Here is a 13146-nt window from a genome sequence, read left to right as displayed (position 1 = left end):
TGAGAAGCGAGGATCAGGCATGCTGCCATCCAGTCTGCTCAATCCTTGTCCGCTGACATTTATGAATGGACAGAGCCGCACGTTCCCGGTACATCTCACAACTCTTTTGTTTCAACTTTTTCTGGTGTAAAAAGTTAAAACAAACTTATATCCAGGAGTAGATAGAAGCCGAAGTCTGTTTGCTACTTTGGCTCCATCATCGATGATCCGATCGGTGGTTCCGTATCAGTAGCCGTCACTTCTGGACCAGTAGGGAGGTAACTGGAACAAAGATCTATTGTTCTACAAGGAACACACATGACACATACCAGGTGAAAAACATTTATTGAAATTTAAAAAACAAAAACCTGTGCAATGTGACACTGCAAACATTCTATTTATCCCAGCACCAGAATAATTGCCCCCAGCCGTGTGCAACAAAAAAAAACAAACCTCTCAAATAGCTGGGTGCAGCTGCCCATTGTAACAACTGGCAGGCAGCGCTGTAACTGTATCCTGCGGGGCGAGACTTGCACCCTCGCTTACATTTTGGCACGATGTGTAAGGCACTGATTATACATAAGACATCTGTTATGGGGGGGTAGCTGTGAATATATTTAATGCATTCAGTTTCCAAAATTCTGTACAAGTTGAGGCAATAAAGTTTGGCAGGTTCAGAAGAAGTGTATAAGTAATATATACTATGCATATGTGCTATAAGTGAAATGTCTGCAAACAAATATCCCACCACCTTACGGGCCAAAGCTGTCGGCTACACCGGGGATTTATAGTATAAGGCACCACCCAAAATTACCCAGCAGTGCACAGGGCAAGGAGATATTTGTGCGCTATCGGCCAATCAGAATCAAAGGACGGACGCAACGGAACTCGGGTAACTAGATAACTTCTATGTTACTATAAATAATCACTCGGGGGACAAGCAGTATGTTCCAATATGGCGGAAGCTTAAATATCCAGTGACTGATCGTAGGTCCCGCCCTGGTGACCCACCAATATTTGGCGTCTGGTTTGGAGTGAGGCATGAAATAATAAATTCTACGTTTCGACCTGTAATAGATGTCATAGCGAGACGCCACTGGTGCCCCCTGGACGTGGCTTTGCCAGTGGCCACGCGTCTTGTCTGCTGGCAGCGCTGGATGAGGCACTTGTGAAGCGGCCAGGCTCGGGAGGTCTCATCCTACGTGACCCTACGTCTCTGGGTCGTGTAGAGGTCAGGGTCTTAGTACGCGGGCGGCTTGTAACCGTCGTCTGTCTCTGCGTTTTGTGTGAACGGCGGCCGCTGGTAGTTGTCGCTGACGGCGTCCGGATAGCTGGAATACGGAGAGGCTGAGGCCAAGTTGGGGTCCATGTAGTTTGTGTTGAAGTCTTCGGCCCCCATCCTGTATCTCTTATAGGCCAGAGCTGCCAGGGGGAACTGGAAGATAAGATGGCGTCAGTACTGGGTGCAGGGGTGTAAGCTGCTCATCCCCTTTAACAGATCCCCGGGCGACTACAAAGCCGAATGTGAATGATTCCTGTGTAATACTTTATATCCCCTGTGGAGGCGCTACAGGGAAACTGAGCACTTACTGCCAGACCAGTGCATCCATGTATTACCATACACACTATGCAGGGACTTACCCAGGACAGGATGGAGAAGAAGCTGAAGGCAATGGCCGCCCGGGCGTTATCCGCTCCTGCTGTATACAACGTGGGGTTTGTGGCAGCCCACTGATTGGCCAAGAAGCAAAACCCGACAAACCACAGGAAAGTCCAGAGCGCTGAAACACAAGAGGGAACGGTAAGTACCAGCCACATCCTATACTGAAGCTCCAAATACCCTGCATAAAAGGAACACTAACTGCATATAGCCACCACTAGGGGGAGCTCCTCACTACATACAGATTATACAGCCACCACTAGGGGGAGCTCCTCACTACATACACATTGTACATACAGCCACCACTAGGGGGAGCTCCCTGCATACACACTATACAGCCACCACTAGGGGGAGCTCACTACATACACATTATACACCACCACTAGGGGGAGCTCCCTGCATACACACTATACAGCCACCACTAGGGGGAGCTCACTACATACACATTATACACCACCACTAGGGGGAGATCACTACCTACACATTATACACCACCACTAGGAGGAGATCACTACATACACATTATACAGCCACCACTAGGGGGAGATCACTACATACACATTATACACCACCACTAGGGGAAAATCACTACATACAGATTATACACCACCACTAGGAGATCACTACATACAGATTATACACCACCACTAGGGGGAGATCACTACCTACACATTATACACCACCACTAGGGGGAGCTCACTACCTACACATTATACACCACCACTAGGGGGAGCTCACTACATACAGATTATACACCACCACTAGGGGGAGATCACTACCTACACATTATACACCACCACTAGGGGGAGATCACTACATACAGATTATACACCACCACTAGGGGGAGATCACTACAGACACATTATACACCACCACTAGGGCGAGCTCCCTGCATACACACTATACAGCCACCACTAGGGGGAGCTCACTACAGACAGATTATACACCACCACTAGGGGGAGATCACTACATACAGATTATACACCACCACTAGGGGGAGATCACTACATACAGATTATACACCACCACTAGGAGGAGATCACTACATACAGATTATACACCACCACTAGGAGGAGATCACTACATACAGATTATACACCACCACTAGGAGGAGATCACTACATACAGATTATACACCACCACTAGGGGGAGATCACTACATACAGATTATACACCACCACTAGGGGGAGATCACTACATACAGATTATACACCACCACTAGGAGGAGATCACTACATACAGATTATACACCACCACTAGGGGGAGATCACTACATACACATTATACACCACCACTAGGGGGAGCTCACTACCTACACATTATACACCACCACTAGGGGGAGATCACTACATACACATTATACACCACCACTAGGGGGAGATCACTACATACAGATTATACACCACCACTAGGGGGAGATCACTACATACAGATTATACACCACCACTAGGGGGAGATCACTACCTACACATTATACACCACCACTAGGGGGAGATCACTACCTACACATTATACACCACCACTAGGGGGAGATCACTACATACAGATTATACACCACCACTAGGGGGAGCTCACTACCTACACATTATACACCACCACTAGGGGGAGATCACTACAGACAGATTATACACCACCACTAGGGGGAGCTCACTACCTACACATTATACACCACCACTACATACACATTATACACCACCACTAGGGGGAGCTCCCTGCATACACACTATACAGCCACCACTAGGGGGAGATCACTACAGACAGATTATACACCACCACTAGGGGGAGATCACTACATACACATTATACACCACCACTAGGGGGAGCTCCCTGCATACACACTATACAGCCACCACTAGGGGGAGCTAACTACATACAGATTATACACCACCACTAGGGGGAGATCACTACAGACAGATTATATACCACCACTAGGGGGAGCTCCCTGCATACACACTATACAGCCACCACTAGGGGGAGCTCACTACATACAGATTATACACCACCACTAGGAGGAGATCACTACATACACATTATACACCACCACTAGGGGGAGCTCACTACATACAGATTATACACCACCACTAGGGGGAGCTCACTACCTACACATTATACACCACCACTAGGGGGAGATCACTACCTACACATTATACACCACCACTAGGGGGAGATCACTACATACAGATTATACACCACCACTAGGGGGAGATCACTACATACAGATTATACACCACCACTAGGGGGAGATCACTACATACAGATTATACACCACCACTAGGGGGAGCTCACTACATACAGATTATACACCACCACTAGGGGGAGCTCACTACCTACACATTATACACCACCACTAGGGGGAGCTCACTACATACACATTATACACCACCACTAGGGGGAGCTCACTACATACAGATTATACACCACCACTAGGGGGAGATCACTACATACAGACTATACACCACCACTAGGGGGAGATCACTACATACAGATTATACACCACCACTAGGGGGAGATCACTACATACAGATTACACACCACCACTAGGGGGAGATCACTACATACAGATTATACACCACCACTAGGAGGAGATCACTACAGACAGATTATACACCACCACTAGGGGGAGATCACTACCTACACATTATACACCACCACTAGGAGGAGATCACTACCTACACATTATACACCACCACTAGGAGGAGATCACTACCTACACATTATACACCATCACTAGGAGGAGATCACTACCTACACATTATACACCATCACTAGGGGGAGCTCACTACATACACATTATACACCACCACTAGGAGGAGATCACTACATATACATTATACACCACCACTAGGAGGAGATCACTACCTACACATTATACACCATCACTAGGGGGAGCTCACTACATACAGATTATACACCACCACTAGGGGGAGATCACTACATACAGATTATACACCACCACTAGGAGGAGATCACTACATACACATTATACACCACCACTAGGAGGAGATCACTACATACAGATTATACACCACCACTAGGAGGAGATCACTACATACACATTATACACCACCACTAGGGGGAGCTCACTACATACAGATTATACACCACCACTAGGAGGAGATCACTACCTACACATTATACACCATCACTAGGGGGAGCTCACTACATACAGATTATACACCACCACTAGGAGGAGATCACTACCTACACATTATACACCATCACTAGGGGGAGCTCACTACATACAGATTATACACCACCACTAGGGGGAGATCACTACATACAGATTATACACCACCACTAGGAGGAGATCACTACATACACATTATACACCACCACTAGGAGGAGATCACTACATACACATTATACACCACCACTAGGGGGAGCTCACTACATACAGATTATACACCACCACTAGGGGGAGATCACTACATACAGATTATACACCACCACTAGGAGGAGATCACTACCTACACATTATACACCATCACTAGGGGGAGCTCACTACATACAGATTATACACCACCACTAGGGGGAGATCACTACATACAGATTATACACCACCACTAGGAGGAGATCACTACATACACATTATACACCACCACTAGGAGGAGATCACTACATACAGATTATACACCACCACTAGGAGGAGATCACTACATACACATTATACACCACCACTAGGGGGAGCTCACTACATACACATTATACACCACCACTAGGGGGAGATCACTACATACAGATTATACACCATCACTAGGAGGAGATCACTACAGACACATTATACACCACCACTAGGGGGAGATCACTACAGACAGATTATACACCACCACTAGGAGGAGATCACTACATACAGATTATACACCACCACTAGGAGGAGATCACTACCTACACATTACACACCACCACTAGGGGGAGATCACTACATACACATTATACACCACCACTAGGGGGAGATCACTACAGACAGATTATACACCACCACTAGGGGGAGATCACTACATACAGATTATACACCACCACTAGGAGGAGATCACTGCATACAGATTATACACCACCACTAGGAGGAGATCACTACATACAGATTATACAGCCACCGCTAGGGGGAGCTCACTACCTACAGACTATACAGCTGCCACCATTCAGTCCTTTATTCTCCCACTAGTGGAAGAATCCACACGCACACCCTGAGGACACTACGTGGATGATATTCCCCTTACCTCCCCCAGCACAGAGGTACTTACCTGCAAAGCCCAGGTCTGACAGCACCAAGTACTTCCGAGTGTTGATGTTGCTGAGTGTCGGGAAGTAGACGTCTAATGCGAGAAATACCAGCGCCCCGAAGAAGGCCAGGATGCCGATCCCGATGCCGTAGTGACAGGCATCCATGTTTTCATTAAAGATGCAGAGCAGCTGCGCCTCGGAGGGCTTACTGACATATCCATCCGTCAGGATGCAGGCGAACACAATGAGGGCAAAAAGCTGGGGAGAGATTTGGGGGGCAAGAAGGAAAGGGACTTTACTGGATGGGACATTACACATGGCTGAGCAGCAGCATGGGACGCCCCACGCCACATATTCCCTAGGCCTAACTTTACCATAGAGATTTCCTACATTCATTACAGACAACACAGCTATTCAGCGCCCATATAATACGGTCATATCAAACCTTCAGAATACTCCCTACAACACAACATACAGCAGCCACAGCCATAGACCTTCACGGCCAAAATAATACTACCATACAGTGCTCTCCTATAGGAGTTTTCCCATAAACAATGGTCTTTGGTACCCAAACTCTACCACCATACACTACCCACATACTGCCATCTAGTGCCCACATTGATACACGCCAAAACATATGGTGCCCCTATAACAGTGGTGGCGAACCTATGGCACGCGTGCCAGAGGTGGAACTCAGAGCCCTCTTTATGGGCACCCTTGCCATCACCCCAGGGCAGGGTTCATCAGACAGGACTCAAGGCCACTTGCAGTCCCAGGCAGCCCAGGACCCTAGAAGGAAGCTACAATGATAATCCAAACTTCTTCTCCTTATTTCTACTGTATTGGTGTCCTCAGGGGCCTATACAATTTAAACCTGTGACAGAGCAAGGAGTAATAAGTTACTGCTTAAATTGGCACGTCACAAAAAAAATACGTGGGTTTTGGTTGTAGTTTGGGCACTCGGTGTCTAAAAGGTTTGCCATCACTGGTCTATAACATTTCAATACATATTATATGGTTAGAAGACATCTAGGGACATCAATATGGAGTCGCCCCCGCCCTTTGCTCTGTGCGGGAGAACTTTCTAAAAAGTTTTTGGAAGGAGTCTGTGCAAATCACCATGACTAGTACACTTCTAGGTATGGAGCTCACAGCCTCGGCCTCCCTGACTGTATACTTATGGTATTGAGACTATAGAGAGGATAATCACAGCACAGCCCCAGCTACAAGAGAAGCTTCTCCCCCTACATGGTCATGTGATGCTGTGCTGAGACATCATGGGATTGATAGTAAAAACATAAGAAATTCAAGAAGTCATGAAAGAGTTAAAATCCTATGCTCAGGAACCCCATTTCTCCTCTGACATCTCAGGTAAGAAACATGGTGGTCGTCCGTCCGTTTCCTCCAACCCTATCGGAAATATCGAAAACTCTCAAAACAAAAAATGGAGGAAAAAAAAAAAAATTCCAGGAAATTGTAGAAAATTTTTAAAAGGAAAGTAACAAGTAAAATTAAAAGTAAAAAATATGCAAAGAAAAATCTGAAACCTGAAAATATAAAAAGTGATAATATAAAAATGTGCAAATTAGCAATCTTCCCAGAAACTAAATAAGAAGCAGTGCATTTAGCACCTGCTAGTGGTCCTTAGTCAATATTCATCAATCTTACTCATTGATCCAGGCAACATGACTATAATGATGCTAATATGGGGGGGGGGGGGGGTACCAGAGCCCCTTCGTGCTGTAGCTTCACTGGCTCTTACACTGTGCAGGAACACTCCCCCTCCCCCCAACTGTATAAGGTTACAGCATACAGCAGGCAGAGGGGAACAGGGGTGAGGCAGTGTAACAGCCAGTGAAGCTTCAGCACGGAGGGGCTCTGGTAACACCTTCCTTCTGGCTCATTAGGATACCGTATTTTCCGGGCTATTAGGCGCACCGGACTTTAAGGCGCATTAGTAGTAAATGCCTTATATATGGAATAATTCCATATATAAGGTGCACCGGACTATAAGACGCAGGGTCCGGGGGCGTGGCAGAAAACGGAGCGGAGACCGACCCGGCAAGAGGTGAGCGGTCTCCGGGAAAGGGGGTCCGTTCAGGTGGAGGAGGGCAGCGGACAGCAGATCTCCAGCGGGAACTGCAGACCGATGCGGCAGAAGTTGGTTCGCGCTATGGCGCCTGTTGTTCGTGCCGCGTCGGTCTGCAGTTCCCGCTGGAGATCTGCTGTCTCCGGTAGCGGGGACCTATGTAAGTCCATACATAGGGCGCACCGGACTATAAGGCGCACTTTGGATTTCTAAGGAAATCCTAGGTTTTTATGTGCGCCTTATAGTCCGGAAAATACTGTAATTAAAGTTGATTTTTAGAAGGCAGGAGGCCATGGGTAACACTTATAAGCAGATACTCATAGATCCAGGCACCGTGACTGTGGTAAGTGCCCCTGGTCTACCCCTTGGATTAAAAGGGGTGCTCCCACCAAAGACACCTGCTCCCCATTACTGTGTCACAGAACAGGTGACCACAAGCTATACAACAAGGGTTCCCATCAGCTGGACCCCCGGAGATCGAATTGCTTGTAAGGTCGGGGGTCCCCAATGCTTTCTGCAGGGGTGTAGTGCTACCTTCCAGCAGCAGGAGGCGCTAGAGGACCAGTGTTCACGTTGTATGTATCCATGTGCCCCCTCTCACCCCCTATGCCGGCCGGGGGGCGCTATTACTCCACTCCCGACACTCACTTTGTGAGTGAATTTGGGTCCCATGAACTTTTTATAATATTATTATATATAAACGTTACAAAAACTTTCTGAAAACTTTCTGGAGTCGGTGGTGACATCTGGTCGGAGCAGTTTCCCAGCCACGTCACCCTAAACCAGGCTGCAGAACCGGATCTCCAGCTCCTAATCCTAATACTAGAGTGCACCCCCTCCCCCCTATATCCCTCTAATATTATCTCCTGTACACAGATCCCCCCCCCCATGTGTCCCACCATCACATGACCCCGGGACATGTGACTCCCTGTATAATCCCAGCGTATGACTCAGGGTCAGGTGACTTCCCGGATCACACGGGGTTAATCATGCTGCTCCCTCCAGGAACGCCAGGGGTTAATAGGATACTCCACCCTCTCCCTGTCTGCAGGACTGGAAATCTTTAACCCTGTGGTTTCCGGAGCGTCCAATCTAACAGATCGATATTCTATACGTGTCCTCAGGGTAATGATTAACCCGCAGGCGGATGTGGAAATTGGGTGTAGTAGTTTATTGTCGGATGTGTCTGCACTCCCGGGGTGCTGTGCGGAGCTTATCTGGGGCAGCTACGTGGCTGTCATCCAAAAGGAAACAAGTTTGAGGCTCCTAGACCCCATTGCAAAAGTTTTCACACCCCTGTATAGGAGTCGCAGTAACCCTACTAGAGGTCATGACACCACACAGACCCTCAAAAAGGGAGGTAATGCATCTAATATCAGGCTGGGGACCATTAGAAGATGTTGCAAAAGTTTTCACGCCCCTGTATAGGAGTCGCAGTAACCCTACTAGAGGTCATGACACCACACAGACCCTCAAAAAGGGAGGTAATGCATCTAATATCAGGCTGGGGACCATTAGAAGATGTTGCAAAAGTTTTCACGCCCCTGTATAGGAGTCGCAGTAACCCTACTAGAGGTCATGACACCACACAGACCCTCAAAAAGGGAGGTAAAGCATGAAATATCGTGCAGAAGCCCAGGCCCGGGGCAATTAGAAGATGTTGCAAAAGTTTTAGCACCCTGTATACTGCAGCTGTACCCTCTCCCTGAATAGGAGACGCCACAAAATCATCTTAATAAGAAAACTGGGGCCTCAAAAAGCAGGAAAAGTCCTGCGCCGGAGCTCTGAGGCTGCATTGCAAAAGTTCTCACACCCCTATAGGATTCCTGTACCAGGTCAGAGAGGAGGAGATGCATCCAGCATCACCCAGGTCCGGGGTTACTAGACCCCGCAGCAGAAGTTTGGGCCCCCATTATAGGACGATTACACCCTAGTACATAGTGTGGGGGTCAGCCCACAGGACCAAGCTATAAGCAAAGCCTTCAAAAATAAGACGGAGGCAGGGGGGGGGGGGTCATAAACATGGGCTTAAGGGGTCACACAGAGTTCTAGGAAGATGGTGCCAGGAGGAGGGGGTCACAGCATCACGAGATGTCACACAGTCAAAGTCATCTGATCTCTCTTAAAGGGACAGCGCACGATTCACAGCCGGACCCCCGATCATCATATCACCCACACTATATAATGGGTGATGGGCGGGGCATGAGGTCATGTGATCTCCAGTAATAATATTAATAAGTGGTAAACACCTCTGATATCTGCAGGGTCCACTATTCATATAGTATCCAGAGAACAGGTGCAGAAGGGGGACTACAACTCCCAACATGCCTAGCAGATCCCCGAGCTGCAAACCAACTCCCAGAATGCATTGCAGCAACAGACTACAAATCCCAGGAAATTAAACAATGCTCCACAGAAATGGCTGACTACAACTCCCAGCATGCCCCAATGAGCTCCTAGCACCTGACTACAACTCCCAGCATGCCCCAATGAGCTCCTAGCACCTAACTGTAACTCCCAGCATGCAAGACTGAGACCCTAGCAACTGACTACAACTCCCAGCATGCCCCAATGAGACCCTAGCAACTGACTACAACTCCCAGCATGCGCCAATGAGACCCTAGCAACTGACTACAACTCCCAGCATGCCCCAATGAGACCCTAGCAACTGACTACAACTCCCAGCATGCCCCAATGAGACCCTAGCACCTGACTACAACTCCCAGCATGCGCCAATGAGACCCTAGCACCTGACTACAACTCCCAGCATGCGCCAATGAGACCCTAGCACCTGACTACAACTCCCAGCATGCAATAATGAGACCCTAGCACCTGACTACAACTCCCAGCATGCCCCAATGAGACCCTAGCACCTGACTACAACTCCCAGCATGCCCCAATGAGACCCTAGCACCTGACTACAACTCCCAGCATGCCCCAATGAGACCCTAGCACCTGACTACAACTCCCAGCATGCAATAATGAGACCCTAGCACCTGACTACAACTCCCAGCATGCGATAATGAGACCCTAGCACCTGACTACAACTCCCAGAATGCGATAATGAGACCCTAGCACCTGACTACAACTCCCAGCATGCGATAATGAGACCCTAGCACCTGACTACAACTCCCAGCATGCAATAATGAGACCCTAGCACCTGACTACAACTCCCAGCATGCCCCAATGAGACCCTAGCACCTGACTACAACTCCCAGCATGCCCCAATGAGACCCTAGCACCTGACTACAACTCCCAGCATGCCCCAATGAGACCCTAGCACCTGACTACAACTCCCAGCATGCCCCAATGAGACCCTAGCACCTGACTACAACTCCCAGCATGCAATAATGAGACCCTAGCACCTGACTACAACTCCCAGCATGCGCCAATGAGACCCTAGCACCTGACTACAACTCCCAGCATGCGATAATGAGACCCTAGCACCTGACTACAACTCCCAGCATGCGATAATGAGACCCTAGCACCTGACTACAACTCCCAGCATGCGCCAATGAGACCCTAGCACCTGACTACAACTCCCAGCATGCTCCAATGAGACCCTAGCACCTGACTACAACTCCCAGCATGCTCCAATGAGACCCTAGCACCTGACTACAACTCCCAGCATGCCCCAATGAGACCCTAGCACCTGACTACAACTCCCAGCATGCCCCAATGAGACCCTAGCAACTGACTACAACTCCCAGATATGCCCCAATGAGACCCTAGCACCTGACTACAACTCCCAGCATGCCCCAATGAGACCCTAGCACCTGACTACAACTCCCAGCATGCTCCAATGAGACCCTAGCACCTGACTACAACTCCCAGCATGCTCCAATGAGACCCTAGCACCTGACTACAACTCCCAGCATGCCCCAATGAGACCCTAGCACCTGACTACAACTCCCAGCATGCCCCAATGAGACCCTAGCAACTGACTACAACTCCCAGCATGCCCCAATGAGACCCTAGCAACTGACTACAACTCCCAGCATGCCCCAATGAGACCCTAGCAACTGACTACAACTCCCAGCATGCCCCAATGAGACCCTAGCACCTGACTACAACTCCCAGCATGCCCCAATGAGACCCTAGCAACTGACTACAACTCCCAGATATGCCCCAATGAGACCCTAGCACCTGACTACAACTCCCAGCATGCCCCAATGAGACCCTAGCACCTGACTACAACTCCCAGCATGCGAGACTGAGACCCTAGCACCTGACTACAACTCCCAGCATGCCCCAATGAGACCCTAGCACCTGACTACAACTCCCAGCATGCCCCAATGAGACCCTAGCAACTGACTACAACTCCCAGCATGCACCAATGAGACCCTAGCAACTGACTACAACTCCCAGCATGCACCAATGAGACCCTAGCACCTGACTACAACACCCAGCATGCGCCAATGAGACCCTAGCAACTGACTACAACTCCCAGCATGCGCCAATGAGACCCTAGCACCTGACTACAACTCCCAGCATGCGCCAATGAGTCCCTAGCACCTGACTACAACTCCCAGCATACCACACTGAGACCCTAGCACCTGACTACAACTCCCAGCATGCGCCAATGAGACCCTAGCACCTGACTACAACTCCCAGCATACCACACTGAGACCCTAGCACCTGACTACAACTCCCAGCATACCACACTGAGACCCTAGCACCTGACAGCATGGCACATTCAGATGCTAGCACCTGACTACGACTCCCAGCATGCCCCAAGGCGCTCTAGAGTCTGATTAAAACTTTCCAGCTGTCATTCAACTACAACTTCAGGAAGTGACAACTCCCATCATGCCCCAATTTGATCCCGGCTGCCGACTACGACTCCCAGCGTGCGGGCCGGTCACGTGACGGCGGTTACTCACGGAGCTCAGGAGCCTCAGTACGGTCTCCGGGCGCTTGAGGAAATCCTCCAGGCTGAAGCTGCCCCCGGCCCGGGCCGCCCCGTACGCGCCGCTCTCCATCCTGCTGCTGCTGCTGCTGACTCTGCTGCGACTCTTCCGGGACGGCGCCAAGCTCCACCCACCAGGGCGGGGCATATCCTCCACCCACCAGGGCGGGGCCTATCCTCCACCCTTTCCTGGGCGGCAGCTGTCACAATAGCAACACCTAAACCTGCGTTTTCCACCGATCAATAATTAACCCCTCACAAACTGCATCCATTTTTTTCCTTTTTTGA

General features: G+C 49.2%; 1 protein-coding gene across 1 annotated transcript; it reads right to left on the bottom strand.

Moving 5' to 3' along the window:
- Positions 1-307: 307 nt before the first annotated feature.
- Positions 308-13012, bottom strand: SYNGR2 (synaptogyrin 2). The gene is made up of 4 exons (XM_072112581.1): positions 12833-13012; positions 5881-6118; positions 1621-1760; positions 308-1414 (listed from the first exon to the last, which is right to left on the bottom strand). The coding sequence occupies exons 1-4, from the start codon at positions 13004-13006 to the stop codon at positions 1220-1222; spliced, it is 747 nt and encodes a 248-aa protein (XP_071968682.1). The 5' UTR covers positions 13007-13012; the 3' UTR covers positions 308-1219.
- Positions 13013-13146: the final 134 nt, after the last annotated feature.

This window comes from Engystomops pustulosus, chromosome 6 (assembly GCF_040894005.1).
Source record: "Engystomops pustulosus chromosome 6, aEngPut4.maternal, whole genome shotgun sequence".
Lineage (NCBI taxonomy): Eukaryota > Metazoa > Chordata > Amphibia > Anura > Leptodactylidae > Engystomops > Engystomops pustulosus.
Note: the sequence above shows the minus strand (reverse complement) of the source record. Positions and strands in the feature narration are given on the sequence as shown.